We start from the raw sequence: 17071 nt of genomic DNA, 5'->3' as shown, positions 1-17071 counted from the left end.
ACAGGTTTCTGATGTCATCAAATGAAGATGCTCCAGTGAACTTGTGAACTTATGCTAAACATCCCTACACGTGAAGGTCAGCCTGGCGTCATGGCGTTAGAAATGCAATTTAATGGGATACATTAATGATGTCATGGAAATCTGAAGTTCCACCACATGGACATTGTTAAGAATTCTATCTTGTGTGAAAGTGCAGCGGGGTTTCGTGACTAGCTGTCTTTATTGTCGGGCTTGCTTGATTTATTTCGGTGACCTGTCTTTAGAATGTATTTGCAAGACAAATGAGGATTACCTGCGCGAAAGTGAATGCTGTGTCACTCGTTTGTGTGCATTACGTCAGTGTCAAAGGTGAAGGTCAACGTGAGAACAGCGTCTCTTCCAATACTCACGTCGCCAACGAAAGAAGTAAAGAGGCTTTTATTGCCTTGTATAGTCCCCACATAAATGTTGGTTTCCTCGCGTTATATGAAAGAGTTGTATTATCCTCTTGTCTGAGTGGTTTTGTGTCCTGAGTAAATTGACAAGTCAAGCCGCAAGATAACTTCAGACGTCATGTTTTTCCTGTCTTTGATCTTTGACGCATTGCTGTTTTCAGGCCAAATTTCTTGATACAAGTTGTAACCTTAGCAAACCTTTTAACCTTTTGTGTTCGACATAACAGGATATTGTTTTTGTAAATACTATGACTATGAATTAATTGCGAGACAACCATAACTCTAAACATCTAGCTCCATGCCACCACCACGTCCAGCCCCACCCCCAATAAAAAATAAATAATAAAATAATTAAATAAATAAAAACATACAAAATAAAAAAAATTAATAAAAAAATGGAAACACGCGTGATCAAAGTCACTGCTATTTTATTTGAATGCCTTTCAGCTTTATTAAAGTCAGTGTAACAGTCTTTTCCATGGTGGTTTCCTTCAACAGTAGTGATTACATACCTGTGTGACATCGTGAAACAACAACTACAGGTATGATCTTTACAGTACCCAGGCTCGAAAGTAGCCATGGTATGCGACTCTAACTTGAGTGTTGATACTCTTGTGTTTCAAGTCTGTTGGTTCGTCGCTGTGAGTATTGGAAATGGGTGTGTTACGAATAACATATTAAGAGAATACATTCGAAAGAAGTAAATTATAATGTTGATTTGCCTTTGTGTTGTTGTCAGGGATTAGTTGTACACTCCATACTACTCTATGGGTGCATTATATAATCATATGAGTCTTTTGGAATCAACAGGAATACCGGGATCCTTAATAGGCAAGAAGGTTGACCAAGATGAGAGCTGCCAACAGTGGAGTTTGAAATACCATATTGCTGGATCCATTCACTGAAATTAAACAAGTGGTTAACCTCTGAAACACCATGCGCAGATAGTTGCAATAACATTTCAACGCTCTTTGAAGTGTGGTTAACTTTAGAATATTAACGTTAGAGTTCGACTACAGTCTGTTTGACTAGAAAGTGTCCCCATGAATTGCTAAATACATGTATATCAGTTATAAATATATAAGGTAGTTAATAAATGTTACGAGGCAAGATGTTCATGAATAGCCTATGTTGAGTATTCGACTAAACAGATTCCACATGGTGTAAATGTCTAAATAGCGAATGCTTCACTGAAGCTCAGTAATGACACCAGGTGAAGAGGTCTATCACCCTCAACAATCTGCATAAACTGGCGCCCCACAACAATAACCGTGACATGCAACCTGTTCACAAGCTGTACAATACTGTTATGCTAATTTTGAATGATTTTATTACATCTACCGATAGTAAATGCAGAAATTCTGCCGCGTTTAACTAATAACGCACGTTTTAGAAATATGTTCGTTTTGCAATACAGTTGAGGGTGGTTAAATATTCCATCTACTCATATCCCAAATTTGTTAACCCTACTTGTGAGTGAGTGAGTTAATATTTAACGTCACATCGGCAATATTTCAGCCATATCGTGACGAGAACATATGTGACATTGAAATGGAAGATATGTATATTATAAAAACCTGTCGACGAAGGACAGTAAAACAACTAGAATATCACAATTAGAATTAAAACTAGCGTGGAAAGTTAAAACTAATAGCACTTTTTGGACAATACAATATAAAAACAGGCTATAGATCGCCAACAACTGAAGGTAGATCACCATACTAGGAACCATGGTAACCCTACTTGTGGGGCGAAGGGGTAGCCTAGTAATTAAGGCGTTTGCTCGTCACGCCGAAGACCCTAGTTCGATTCCCCATATGGGTACAATGTCTGAAGCCCATTTCTGGTGTTCCCCTCCGTGATATTGCTGGAATATTGCTAAAAGCGGCGTAAAACTATACTTACTCACTCACTCACTCACTAACCCTACCTGTGCATGCTGGTACTTTACACTGTGTCACCTCGGTCTGGTTGTTTGGACCTTGACATCCAGTTCCAGATGTGCTGTTGCAGGTTCTCGTTCTGGACTTCATTCCCGTGACGCTGTTACCACACGTTGCTGGACATGTGGGTGTCCAAGCCTCCCAATATGTCCAGTTGTCCTCTGAATAAAAATATTTATATAAAATAATTAGAGTTAGCTATCGACATAGCTTATAGAGATCGATAATCGTTAAAATGATATCGATCCGATAAATATCGGAGACGTAAAAATACCAAAACTGTCTGAAAGAGAATAAATTTCACTGGTGAGTTGTGAAATGTTTATGTGTGGATGATTACAACAGCGTCCTGAACATAATTTAGGAGAGTGAGTGAGTGAGTGAGTTTAGTTTTACGTCGCTTTTAGCAATATTCCAGCAATATCACAGCGGAGGACACCAGAAATGGGCTTCGCACATTGTGCCCATCTGCGGAATCGAACCCGGGTCTTCAGCGTGACGTGTACACGACGTGTACTGTATTGTGTACACGAGAAGTACACACCTATACATCCTGGGTTGTTGCAGATGTCGGTTGTTGTGTCCATTGGTGATCCCGAACAGAAGGCTCCCCCAAATGCTGGGCTAGGGTTAGTACACGTCCTGAATCTCTTGAAGACCCTGGTGGCATTGCATGTAGGTGAACACGGGGGATTGGTCCAGTCGGTCCACTGTGTGAAACCACCATCGACTGGAAAGTGATTTTGTTGTGCAGTAAGTGGTAAAGGTTAGTAAGTAAACACTTTTAACACAGAGGGCATTTGGCAAGTGATCTGAAACACTGGCAGCGGAATGAAAAAGCCAAATATCATTGTTACCAAGGGCATGAAACGAAGCGGATAATGTAATATATGTAGTTTTACGTCGCTTTTAGCAATATTCCAGCAACATCACGGCGGAGGACACCAGAAATGGGCTTCACACATTGTGCCCATCTGCGGAATCGAACTCGGGTCTTCAGCGTGACGATCGGACCCCTTAACAACTCGGCTACCCCACCGCCCCAAATTTAGGAGAGACCATGAATAAAGTCCTAAATTGTATATTGTGTGTGAAAATTAAAAATAAATCTGTCACAAAAGTTAATGTACGATATTATCGATAACACAATTTTCATATCAATAATGATAAATACTTTTTCCTTTCGATGATATTTCCGATTATCGATCATTTTAACCAGACTAAAATATTCTAACCAACTTTCATATTCTCTGAAGGCAAAAGTTAAAGATTTGGGAAAGGGAAAGAGAGTGGGTCAAGAAATTCATCAAACGAAATGAAGATTTCAGAACTGATGAACCACAATTTACAAGCGATTGTTAATACAACCAAAGGTACTGATGAGAAAAGACACTCTATGGATTCCAGTGAAAGGTTTCGGAAACAGTTGTGGCCTATACCCAACAGCTACTACCTTGATTAATCATGGGAAGAGGAGTACAAAGGTAGTGTACATAACAAGATGCGATCGCCACTGGTGTGTTCAATCACATCTGTTTGCATGAAACAAGTAATTAAAAGTCCGATTCTTATACGACGCCAGGGCCTGATGGTTTTCGAAACCGGTATTGGAAATTTGAAAACTCAATTCAATTTCAATTCTCTCTTTCATACAAAATGTGCAAAGATCGAGCAAAACTTCTTCCCAAAAAGTGATCTGCCGTACCCTATTGTATGTCTGAATACACAGAACAAAATATTCACAGGTTGTCTTACAGTGATTACTTGTGATACTGCACCCCCCAAAGGTATTATTTATATGCCTTGTTATTCACGCTTCCCTTTGTTTAAAACGCCATCTCTTTTTACAAAATATGTATTTCTGTATGTATCTGAAGTCTGTGACGATAATTGCTTATGACAAAGAAACGCCCAACGTCAAATGTTGCATTGGTATTAACACTTTCGTCTTTTAAGAGGGGCGGTGGGGTAGCCTAGTGGTTAAAGCGTTGGCTCGTCACGCCGAAGACCCGGGTTTGAATCCCCACATGGGTACAACGTGTGAAGCCCATTTCTGGTGTCCTCCGCCGTGATGTTGCTGGAATATTGCTAAAAGCGGCGTAAAACCAAACTCAGTCAGTCAGTCGTCTTTTAAGCAAATGCATTCGACTAATATCGCTGTAATTTACCATGAAAAGATACATATTTACAACCCTGAGTAAATTGTCATATCTCCAGTCTAAGTAAAGTTAGTCTCAGTATTATCCGATACACTGCTATACTGAGTCTAACAAACCCTAGCAGAACGCTTCAACCACTAGGCTACTCCACCGCCCCCAGAATAGTAAAATGTTCATTCGGCAGGAGACCGAGTTCGATCCCCCCCTCACGATTACAGTATGTCAAACTACCGTGTTAATGCTGGAGTACAGTTAAAAGCGATATTGCTAAAACCAAACTCTGATGTTCCATCAGGTAAAGAGCAGCGACATGGACTTCCCGAAAAAGGAAAGTATATACCTGATAACTGGATGTAACCAAAAAAGTGCAAAGGTTTTTTGTGCCAAAAACAGTACAGTACGTGTAGCACATCACAGTTAAGACCAAAAACATGACCATAATTCGAAATACAGCACACTCAAGAAAAACGTTTCTCGTTTGTAATGATGACAACATCTTCTTTAAAGATAGTGTTCATGCATACTTCGTTATCATTCCTTACCACTCGGGGTAGCCTAGTGGTTAAAGCGTTCGCTCGTCACGTCGAAGACCCTGGTTCGATTCCCCACATGGGTACAATGTGTGAAGCCCATTTCTGTTGTCCCCCGCCGTGATATTGCTGGAATATTGCTAAAAAGCGGCGTAAAACCATACTCACTCACTCACTCCTTACTACTCCAACTATGCCTCTCGCAGAAGGTTTTAGTTTGCTCTTATTTAGCCACCATCATAGTGTGGTGTAGGCTGAAATTTGGACGGTAGTTCGGAACTCAGCTTACCGGGGCATGCTGGCACGTTGCACACTGACATTCTAGTTTGAATCTTTTCCCCTGTACATCGTGTTGTTGTGGTGCAGTTCCTTTCTCGTGACTGTATGCCTCTGACGACAGAGCCACACGTGTGCTGACAAGTTTCAACCCAGTTTCCCCAGGTACTCCAGCCAGTAGCTGAAACATTGCAAGTATGTCAAACAGAAATGTTTTTAATCAGTGGTTCCAGTACAAAATCCTACACCATATCCCACCAACTAATATGCGTTTACAAAGAATGGGCAATATCAGATCAGATAGATGTGACTTTTGTTCCCACAAAACAGATACATTGCAGCATATATTTTGGGAATGTGATCTTGTACGGCCATTGTGGACCAAACTGGAAGGTTGGCTAAAAGAAAAAGCTCAAATAGAAATTCATTTTAATAAAGAAGGGATACTCATTGGTTTTCCAGAGAGAAACAATGACCCACTAATTATAATCATCTTGATTTTCAAAACGACTATATTTGACTATAAACAGAAACAATTGCCAACCTTCCATACATTAATATACAAAGTCCGGGATTATTTTAATATCACTAAGTGTGCAGCTGAAACGTCAAATAGAGTCGATATGTTTCACAAATTCTGGTCTCCTTGTCATTCTGTGTTCATGTAAATGTATTGTGTGATTAATACCTGTCTATATACTTTGAAATAAAAGCTTAAATATAACAATCCTTTTAATAGTTCCATTCAAATAAAATAATTAGACATTGCCATTAAGATGTTTCAAAAGAGGATTTTACAAAATCGGTGTCCTGGGGATTAGTATTATTTTTTTTAAATGAATATTTGTAATAGTTCGTTTTCATCTCTATAGGTTGGTTGGTTTTATAGTTTAAGGCAACGTGGGCCAATAAGAGTCCTACTTGCGCCCAACACATTGACTTGAGTTAATAAAAAAACATAGATAATTTCATCTCCAAAAGGAATCGTTTAGTTAACATAAAAGAACCGACAACACTATTAATATTCAATTGGATAGACGTATACATATATCGAATAACCTCTGCTTCGTGTTACAGATTAAAAACCTAAAGTAATCCCTTCCATTTCTGAAACATGAAGTACTCATTCATTAAAAAAGCAGTATATTATGATGACAGAAGGTTAAAATGATTTAAAATCACAGAACTAGATGTAAAGCCACTTCAGAGCCTGTCTAGATTACATCATATTACATCGATATAGTATTTATGACAGTTATCGCCCTTTCGTTTTGTTTACATGCGGCATCGTCTGCTTGATGTTCGGTTCTTTGAATACACTGTTTTCCCGTATTGTGTGTAATAAATAGATCACAAAACTCATGTTAAACATGGTAAATATTCCAGCTCAATATTTGTTAACGTTTTGGTGTATAAATAAATGAAAACGTGTAAACAAATCTCGTTGGAATATTTTCCATATTGAACATCCACCCGTTTAGTAAACGGGCAGTGGGGTAGCCTTGTGGTTAAAGCGTTGGCTCGTCACGCCGAAGACCCGGGTTCGATCACCACATGGGTACAATGAGTGAAGCCCATTTCTGGTGTCCCCCGCCGTGATATTGCTGGAATATTGCTAAAAGCGGCGTAAAACCAAACTCAGTCAGTCGTGTAGTAATCTCTCTATATAATGTTGAAATGAAAGGTTTGTATGACATTTCTCCCACATCAAGCTCCCATATCCAAATCGGCATCCAGTCCGTTACATTCATTCAATGAAGCTAAACTTAATACGTAAAATCGTAAAGGACATCGTCGCTACATCATCTAAGATGTTGTTGTAGGCATTTACCGAATTATTTTTATCAATACATTATATATATACAGTACCTGCTTCTTGAGATGAAGCGTTTGAAACAACTAATAGCATAATCCATGCTGCTGCCAAGCCCTTACGTATCCACATTTTCCTTTATGGGTATAGATCTACAACATGCAAGTAGTTTTTAACGATCAAAGAAATCAAGACATATTAGCCAAACTACAAAACCAAAATGATTACACAAAACGTAATGTAAACCTCAATATAGAAACATGTCAATTCATTATCAATTGCCTACATAACGAATTCCGCCAAAATTCAAATTACTAACGATTCATTAATGATATTGATGAATACTGACACGCAATGCTGGTATGCCATATTATACCAAGTACTGCCATATTTACCTGACACACCTTGCTGTCACGCTCCTTCAATGCGTCTACTGTGCCCTCATGTCATCATCTTGCGTAAGCTTCGACGTTCCCACCGAGTTTGAATGCGCTGATGTGAATGAAAAAAAACTGTTCTAAAATAAACCTGAATCACGAGCAGGTTTCATACATAGCGTGAACTGAAGCGATCACACACTGCATGAGTAATATGTGCATATGTAGTTTACAAAACAATCAAATGCACAACACCTTTTATTCTTGCTATGCATGTACATGTTTAACAATTTAAATCACCCTTCAATTATGATACAAATTGACATCTTAAACATGAAGAACATCATAGCAGCTAGGTCATCAGGTTGGCAGTGTCGCAAATCTAAATATACTGTACAGCAAAAGACGCGCAACAGTGTTATTTGTTTCAAGGTGTAAGAATGTCAGTTCACACATTTATAATGAGTATGTGAGTCTCAGAGCTGAAGATGGTTGGGGCACTGGTATTACAGAAGTGTGCAATATTCCAGCAATTTCAACTTTGGAGACACCAGAAACGAGCTTCACACATTGTACCCATGTGGGGAATCGAACCCGGGTCTTCGGCGTGACGAGCGAACGCTTTTACCACTAGGCTACCCCATCGTCGCAGGGAACACAGAAAGTCAAAGAGAAATACGGTCCATAGTGAAAATGACAAGAGTGTCCACAGCAGGGACATATGGCCGCCTCTGTAGAGCTTCGCAACTCATAGGGCTTACAGTGGTTAAAGCGTTCACTCGTCACGCCGAAGACCCGGGTTCGATTCCCCACATGGGCACAATGCGTGAAACCCATTTCTGGTATCCCACGCTGTGATATTTCTGGAATATTGCTAAAAGCGGCGTAAAAACTAAACTCACTCAGTCACTTGTATGCTTCATCTTGAAATGCTGGGAAAGTGGCCAGGTATAAGGCCCCGCGTGAGTCATGTACTGCATGCCAAAGGGAAGACTTCGGGACAATGTAAGTCGTGATTTGCACGTATATATAAATGGGACATTGATACAAATAGTTATATCCATCCGACCATGACAAAACGCCATGAAAGCGAAAACGTATCTACAGCGTCAGCCAATGTTACGTAAGTTTGTAAGGCTTTTCAGTTACCTGAAGGAGAGGTCTGGACAATACACCTCCTTCAACAGTAACTGCTTTACAATGTCTGAACAAATTGCACCTACCTTGTCATGACATACCTGGCAACACGCTTGGGTACCTATGACAGGCCAACGCGCACTAAGTACCACGTGTTGGTTGTCATCACAATTAAAAATTCATATGTTCAACCAAATGCACGCCTCAGTCATACAGCCACCCAAAAGAGAGTACACATTTGAAAGAATGGATTTGACAAACACAATGTTGCTACCCTAAACTGTTAAAGATGCTCATTGACATGGTAAATGCTAGTATATTTCCAATGATTTCCGTATCTCATACATCACCTACAAATAATTATTATGTTTCTTTCATGTACAGTATATCCATGAACGGATGCTTTCTTTTGTCAACCATGTTAAAGGAATACCTCTAGAGTGTAAGATGATATCCCCGTAAATATATTTTTTATTATTATTATTATTATAGGATATTTATATAGCGCACATATCCACGCACTAGTGCATGCTCAAGGCGCTGGTATTTTTTCCCCTCGATCATTGGATGTCAATCTCAACAGCACATCGCATTATCAATCTCAACTACCTGGGGAGTATACAACTCTTGCAGCCACTAGGCGCACCGAGTTATTGTATCTTTCTCATCCGACCAAGGTACGATGTCAGGGTATATCAAGATATGGATCCATGATCAACAGATCCCGTGGAGCTATTGGAGCCGCGACGGCGTAAATCACTCAGCCAGCTGTGCACGTATCAGGTGAAGTTTGATTTATGTGCATACTGAACTTCTGAATAGTGTTATAAGCTGTAAATATAATATAACACATCACAATTTGAAAAAATATCTTTTTCAAAACTCGTTCAGAATTCATGATTAGGAAGTTGCAAATGAATGAAAGTATGTTTATATGTATCATAACACAAAGTTTAACTCATTGTGACTTAATTCGGCTAATTTAGAGCAATATTAAAATATCTCGCCCATGGGCGAAAAACAAGTTGGCCCATGGGCAAAAATGTCTACTTTTGCTAAAGATTCATGTTTTTTCAGGTTTGGAGGTTCTAAATGAATGAAAGTATGTTCGTGTTTGTTTGTTTTGTGTCAAACAGTCTAATCGAGTGGGGCGCTCGAACAATATTCGAGCTTTGGCATTGACTTGATCCGTCACAGCGATTGACAACTTTTTAAATCTTTAGGTTGTCGGGAGCTTGGTTTACAGGTCTGTTTACAGGTCAAGTTCCGTCACACACTGCAGTGGTCAACACTCGCATCACAAAGAAATATACTATCAGCCGACTGGTCAGAAAACATCAGCAAACTAATCAAGTTAAGGACCTCCAGGTGGACCACGAGTGACAACTGTTGGGGAGGATACACCATTCTCCTAAGCAGAAGACGTCATCCGTTCATGTCAAGTGGCGTCTTATAAACAGGGTGGATTCAACATCGTCTTTTGTCCAACAGAACCGTCCGGAATCGCCTGAAACTGGCCGGGTATGGAGCCAGACGACTATCAGAAGTCCTTTGTTATGAGTGAGTGAGTGAGTTTGGTTTTACGCCGCTTTTAGCAATATTCCAGCAATATCACGGCGGGGGACACCAGAAATGGGCTTCACACATTGTACCCATGTGGGCAATCGAACCCGGGTCTTCGGCGTGACGAGCGAACGCTTTAACCACTAGGCTACCCCACCGCCCCCCTTTGTTATGGACTGAATTGACAGCAGTACATCACTGACATCCTAGACAGAGTTGTTGTACCACATCTCGATGACCATCCTCTGAACACAAGGCTGGTTTTCATGGAGGACAATGCTAGGCCACATCGTGGACGCGCCGTTGGTGATTCCTCACACCAAGAGGCGGTAGCAACTTCACATTGGCGGAGTCCAGACCCCAATCTGTTTGGGAGATACTTGGTCGAACAATAAGTCAGAGAGATCCCCTAGAACAAAACCTTGATGCATTGGAACAATGCCCCCATCATGAATTGAGCGCAATACCTCAACGTCAAAGTCAACATGATACAGTCAAAGGGAGCAGATGTTACTCCGATTTCTCGAAACAAAGGAGTTTTACTCAAATCTTGAGTTTATTGCAGTTGGCATTTTTAAAATAAAAAGATGTTACACCAGATATTGATATTGTGCATGAAATGCATTTTTCAAATTTGAATACTCAATGTGATATCGAGAAATCGGGGCCTGATGTTGACATTGGTGGATGTGATATTTGATTGTTTGAATCTTGAAAATGGCCGCACTTGTTCAGGCCATACGTCCACAGTGATCAGCGTGACCAGTGTTTGCTTCTATTCATTCCGTGAGGGTCAGTGTATCCAGGTAAAGGTAAACTGACATTTGGATAAGTTCCCTTGCTATGGTAATGGTAACACATTGATACTATGTTGCGGTATCTTTTTCCATGTGTATATGATAGACGTTACAAGGACATTCTCGATATTGTGCGAAACCGCTTGAGTCACGAATGCTCCCCTACCCCAGCAGTGTACACCAGGGCCTAGACTTTCGAATCTCTCTTAGCGCTAAGATAGTCGTAAGTGCCATTCATTAACATTAACTTACGATTATCTTAGCGCTAAGAGAGCTTGAAATTCTAGGCCCAGACTCCGATTACTCACTTTCGCAGTCACATTTGACAATGGATATATTTGGTTGCTTAATAGGGTAGCATAATGGGTTAGCGTCTGTGCGCTCTGCTACTATTCCTCAGCTGAATACGATCCGTGAAAATCGTTCTTGGTGGAACGTCCGTGATCCGGCTGGTACACTGGTAATGGTTGCGTAAAAGATAAACCCTGATGAAATATCTTCTTTGAGTGGCATTTTAGAAGTTGGGAAGTACAATATAGAGTGGTCTGACATCACCATTCTCTCTAACAAACAAACGGACTTCACTAAACGCAAGCTCACCGAAGCCACTACATCAAACGCCAAAAGCCCACCATCAACCGAGACCAAGGATACTTCATTCCATCCGCTTATGATGCACTCATCCACCAAGCCCAATCTACTGTATAAACTCTGCTGTATAAACATCTCATTATTATTTGTACATCATTGGCTTCAACGCCTGTCCTTTGTCTACTCTCTGGCTTCATCAGCTTTCTGCCTAGCCAATTACGTTAATTATGTTGTTTTCTTTGTTACATTGTTACATCCAGTATATATACACTTCCCCCTTCTTCATGTTCCATTATGCTTGACAACGGTACAAGAATCCGTATCGAAACGTCGCACTTACGAATAAAAAGAAGTTGTTATCCATAAAGTTTGTTCTATACTGATAAAATATGTTTCTCGGCATGAGAACTTCTTTCAGTGGCAGTTAGATGCTGGCAGGGTGAAGGAGGACAGTTTTTATGGATAGACTTCTTTATTGCAATATGTCGGTGTTAGGATCTCTACGAAACGTCGCATCTATTACAATTAAGAAGTTGTCTATCCATAAAAAGTGTTCCTCTTCCGTTATCTTTCCTTTGTTTTCACCAGTAATCTTGAGATTCTGGATATTCAGAAACATTCTTTGTAGGAAAGTATATTGATTGGCAGAACTGATTATTAACTAATCGTTTCGAATACAGAACACAAGAAAAAAAAAGAAAAAATAAATACCCCACCCACACACTTCCCTAAATCTCCCCCAGGCTTATATCGCTCTGGCGGACAATACATCACAGATTATGACTTTTCTACTCTCGTCGCTCAGTAAAACTGGTGTGAGTGGAGCATGATTTCAGCCATATATTCAATAATTCTGTTAAACAGGTTCTCACCCCTGAACCCTTATTCCCCGTGATGACTTTTTTTGTCATTGAAGATCGATATATATGAAGGCAAGTTTAGCATAACGTAAACATATCTGTCTTTGATATGAATAGGGGACATGACGCATGAGAGATTAATTATAGGCGTTTACCTCAAGTCCCGTGGTGGAGACAGGATTGTCCATATATAATGTGGGAGGTATCGCGTGTATTGAAAACTCACACAATACAGATATTGACATGAGCGCATCGACATCACGTTATGATTGTATAATTTGCTCGGTTTTTGTAACTTTAATACGTTATTCGCTACAGTGACAATAGACAGGAAATGATTCACAAGAAGTCGGGATGCACAAATCACGAGTCCAAAGAGGCCAAACCAGAACCTGCGAAATTTTTCCTGAGAGAGAGAGAGAGAGAGAGAGAGAGAGAGAGAGAGAGAGAGAGAGAGAGAGAGAGAGAGAGAGAGAGAGAGAGAGAGAGAGAGAGAGAGAGAGAGAGAGAGAGAGAGTCATGTGTAAGCCCCTGCCCGCCCATTCGGTTCAGAGAGAGAGAGAGAGACTAGAACTACTACTACTACTACTACTACTATATGGAACACGTTTTTATGGATAACAACTTCTTTATTTCGTGAGTGCGACGTTTCGATACAGATTCTTGTACCGTTGTCAAGCAAGAGTGATACATGAAGTGGAGGAGCTGCATATATATACTGTATATAACAATGAAACAACATACATTGTAATTGACAAAGGAAACAACATAATTGCCATAATTGGTTAAGCAGTAAGCTGATGAAGCCAGTGAGTACACAAAGGATGGTGAATGGAATCCAGAGATGTATAAATACAGGAGTAGTTACAATGAAGGAGATGTTTATACGATAGGTGCGATGTTTATACAATAGATTGGGCTTGGTGGAGGAGTGGATCATAAGCTGATGGAATGAAGTATCCTTGGTCACGGTTGATGGTGGGCTTATGGCGTTTTATGTGAATGGCTTCGGTGAGCTTGCGTTTAGTGAAGTCCGTTTGGTTGTTGGCGAGAATGGTGAAGTCGGACCACTCTATTTGATAATAATACTAATACTACTACTGCGACTATTACTACTGACAAAAAACTACTGCTATTGCTACTATACTAAGGTGTTTGCCAGCGTGAAATATGCATTTATAACAGGCTAAAAGTTCATTAATGTCCCCAACGGGATAGATTTAACGGCCGCTTCAATGAGGAGTGTTCATTTTCAGAGCCTGTCCAGACCGACCGAAATCACTTTGAAGCTCTGTTGAAGTCTCTAAGTAACACCAATGTCAACCGTTGGTCATTAAAACGCAAGTACATAACAGTTTGACCACTGCATGAGGTTCACATGAGCCATTTGTCATTTCTGAACAGATCTTCAGTTGAACTTTCCTACTCTCCATCTCACTTTTTTATCAAACGTTCTTAGTTAATAAAACAATTTACACTACAACAACGAAAATGTGTTTGTATTCTCGAGGGTGATGGGTAGCCCAGTAGTTCATGCGATATCTCGTCCCGCCAAAGACTGGAGTTCGATTCCCCACATTAAACAGTTTCTGGTGTGATGTTGTCAACAATGTAGCGGTATAAAATCATCCTTCACTTGCGTCTCTCAGTCTCATGACATTAAACTGGCTTAATGTCGCAAGTATTTGACGGTTCTATTGATTAAACCTTGGTTTCAAATTTCTGAGTTTCAGCATGCACATTTTCACGAAGATTTCAAAGACCGTCATCTATATCTTACGCCACGGTTGTTTGATAATAACATGCAAGGCCTCAGAAAAGGTTGTGGATGAAGTTTTCGAATTTGCATCAAATGCAAATCTCTATTCTTGATTGTAGTACATGTTTTTATGTTTTGGTGACGAATTCTTGTTTGACTTGTCGTTGCATGTGTTTGTGACCATGGGGCAACACACGCTCTCCTTGTCGCCAGCTTCAAGTATCATAACATTTTCGTAGTGATTCAGAAACATGATAATGACATGGTCGTAATCGTACAAAAGACTTTGCATCCCCAACATATAGATTTGGCTCGTCTAGTGAAGGTTGCTACTATGGCCATCTGTGAACCTGCAAATCTCCCAGCTGAGATAAACCACATCAGAGCAACATTTGTCAACCTCAACGGCTACCCCCAAACATCTAGTAGAAAGAACTATAACCACAACTCTCCAGCAGCAACAAGATGAACGCCCTCCCAAACCTGAACCTTCTCCTATCAGAATCAACATACCCTTCCATGGCCAGATCAGTCACCACATCAGCCGTCTCATAAAGAAAACTACCAGCATCGACGTGACATTCCACTCTGATAAGACCCTGAAAACCATCCTGAAAGCCAATGGACGAGTTTCCTCTACTAAGACCCCAAATAGACTCAGGGGATGCATATACAAACTGCACTGTGATTGTGGCTCTACATACATAGGTGAAACATCCCGCCCATTTGAGATACGACTGAAGGAGCACAAAACATCTGTACAACAAAAAATGGACCAAAACATCAGCCCTCTCAGAGCACATCGTCAAAAACCTTCCTCACTCCATTGACTGGCAACAACCAACCATATTAACCACTAATGCCCATGATTGGCGCCAGCGCAATCTATTAGAGTTTTAAACGATAAGATAAATTACAACCGCAGCTGAACAGGGATCAAGGAGTGTATCTGGGTGGAGGGTGACCATGGTGACCATGGCAGGACCATGTGGAACCACTTCGCCACCGAAGGCCCCCGCACTACTAATCATGTTGAGGGCTGGCACAGGAAGCTTTCCTGTTTAGAAAACCATCCCAATATCTTCAAGATTATTGAATTCTTGAAAAAAAGAACAATCTTACGTAGAGGCATCATGTATGCAATTAAGAGGAGGTGCCAAACCTCCTCGCAAGAAAGTTAAATATGTCAATTTAACAAACAGATTATGTAACATCAAACAGCAATTCTTGGCTGGCCATATGGATGTATATGCATATTGGGATGCAGTATCCCATTTAACAGGCTATTGAGGATTGTCATAGATATTGAATGTATTGTTAATTTTGATATTGTATGTATTGTTGAAATAAAAAAAAATGTAGAAAGACTTACTTTTTTACTACTACATTCAAGGGGGGATCTTATTTCACAGGGAACAAAATTTCAGAGACATCTATTGTCTTGAGGATTATTCCGCTTCAGTGACTTGTCCACCTAGAACAATAGGTGGTGGATAAACGAGAAGACCCCTATCTCCCCAGTGCCTGGGACGTCAATTAGCTCATTACTGGCTGCTACCCACATCTGCTAATCACTTGTATAAACTCTTCTCTTGTATAAACAATGCCCTTTATCTGTACATCTCACTCTTTCATCTCCTGTTTCTTATCCAGTTTATTGTACATACATTCAACACTGGCTTCTTGTACATTTAGTATATATACCCATTGATGTATCTTGTTGGTTAAACACCAACCACTAAACTACTAAAGCACCAAATCTACCTTCCCCCAAATTCATGCCCCACGCCATGGCCTTTATTAAACTCCTATTCCAAATTACAGTAACCATGGCACTTATACAGTGGAACTGCAACAGTCTCCGAGCGCATGGGCATGAGCTCAAGGCACTCATCGCCCACAACAAAATTTCCCCCGACATTATAGCTCTGCAAGAAACCAGACTATCACCCAAAAACGCCTTCAAAATACCAGGCTACAATTTCATTCGGAAAGATAGACCTCGGCCACATAATTACCCAGGCCCCCCTGGTGGGGGTGGGGGTGGGGGTGGTGGGCATTTACATCGCAGAGAAGTTAAATTATACCATTTTGCAAATTCCCGTAACCAATCTAGAAGTCCTGGCTATCAACACTAAACTAAACAACAAAGAAATCACAATTATTAACGTTTACAGAAGCCCTACTATCAAAATCACCCCCCAAGATTTGGCAATACTGTTTAAATTCATAGCTCCCAGTACCATTTTACTCGGAGACTTTAACGCACATCACCCACTGTGGGGCACAAGACCCCACACTGATATTAACGGAACCCGCCTCGCCGACTGGCTAGACCAACATTCCCTAACTTCCTTAAATGACAATCAACCCACCCGTTACCCCCTCTCCCACCTCCAAACACCCACAGCCATAGACATCACATTCACCACCCCCAACCTAACACAAGCTTGTATCTGGGAGGTACACACCGACACCTGGGGCAGCGACCACTGCCCCATCAAAATCACCATTACCTCATGCTCACACATTCCCACCCATGCAACCACCACTCCCCCCACCCACACCCACAGAAACCAGATACAACATTAACAAAGCAGACTGGGAAAAATTCAAAACATTATGCAAGCAAGTAAATACCTCAGCCATCTACAGCCCCGACATAAACACATTTAACAGCAATCTTACAAACATAATTCTAAATATCACAGACAAATGCATCCCTACTTTTCGGCCCAACCCCGCACAAAAAACAGTCCCGTGGTGGAGCCATGAAATTATAAACGCCAGAAAGGCTAGAAAAAAGGCCCTAAATCAATCAAAAAGGGACCG

At 40.6% G+C, this 17071-nt stretch overlaps 1 protein-coding gene across 1 annotated transcript; it reads right to left on the bottom strand.

The window, feature by feature from the left end:
- Nucleotides 1-858: 858 nt before the first annotated feature.
- Nucleotides 859-8535, bottom strand: LOC124264535 (mucin-like protein). Its single transcript, XM_046699278.1, has 7 exons — nt 8435-8535; nt 7551-7647; nt 7212-7307; nt 5356-5523; nt 2922-3107; nt 2365-2538; nt 859-1335 (listed from the first exon to the last, which is right to left on the bottom strand). The coding sequence occupies exons 3-7, from the start codon at nt 7285-7287 to the stop codon at nt 1259-1261; spliced, it is 681 nt and encodes a 226-aa protein (XP_046555234.1). The 5' UTR covers nt 7288-7307; nt 7551-7647; nt 8435-8535; the 3' UTR covers nt 859-1258.
- Nucleotides 8536-17071: the final 8536 nt, after the last annotated feature.

The sequence above is a fragment of the Haliotis rubra genome, unplaced genomic scaffold (genome assembly GCF_003918875.1).
Source record: "Haliotis rubra isolate DU_JTF1 unplaced genomic scaffold, ASM391887v1 Scf93, whole genome shotgun sequence".
NCBI lineage: Eukaryota > Metazoa > Mollusca > Gastropoda > Lepetellida > Haliotidae > Haliotis > Haliotis rubra.
This window is presented reverse-complemented; position numbering and strand designations above follow the sequence as displayed.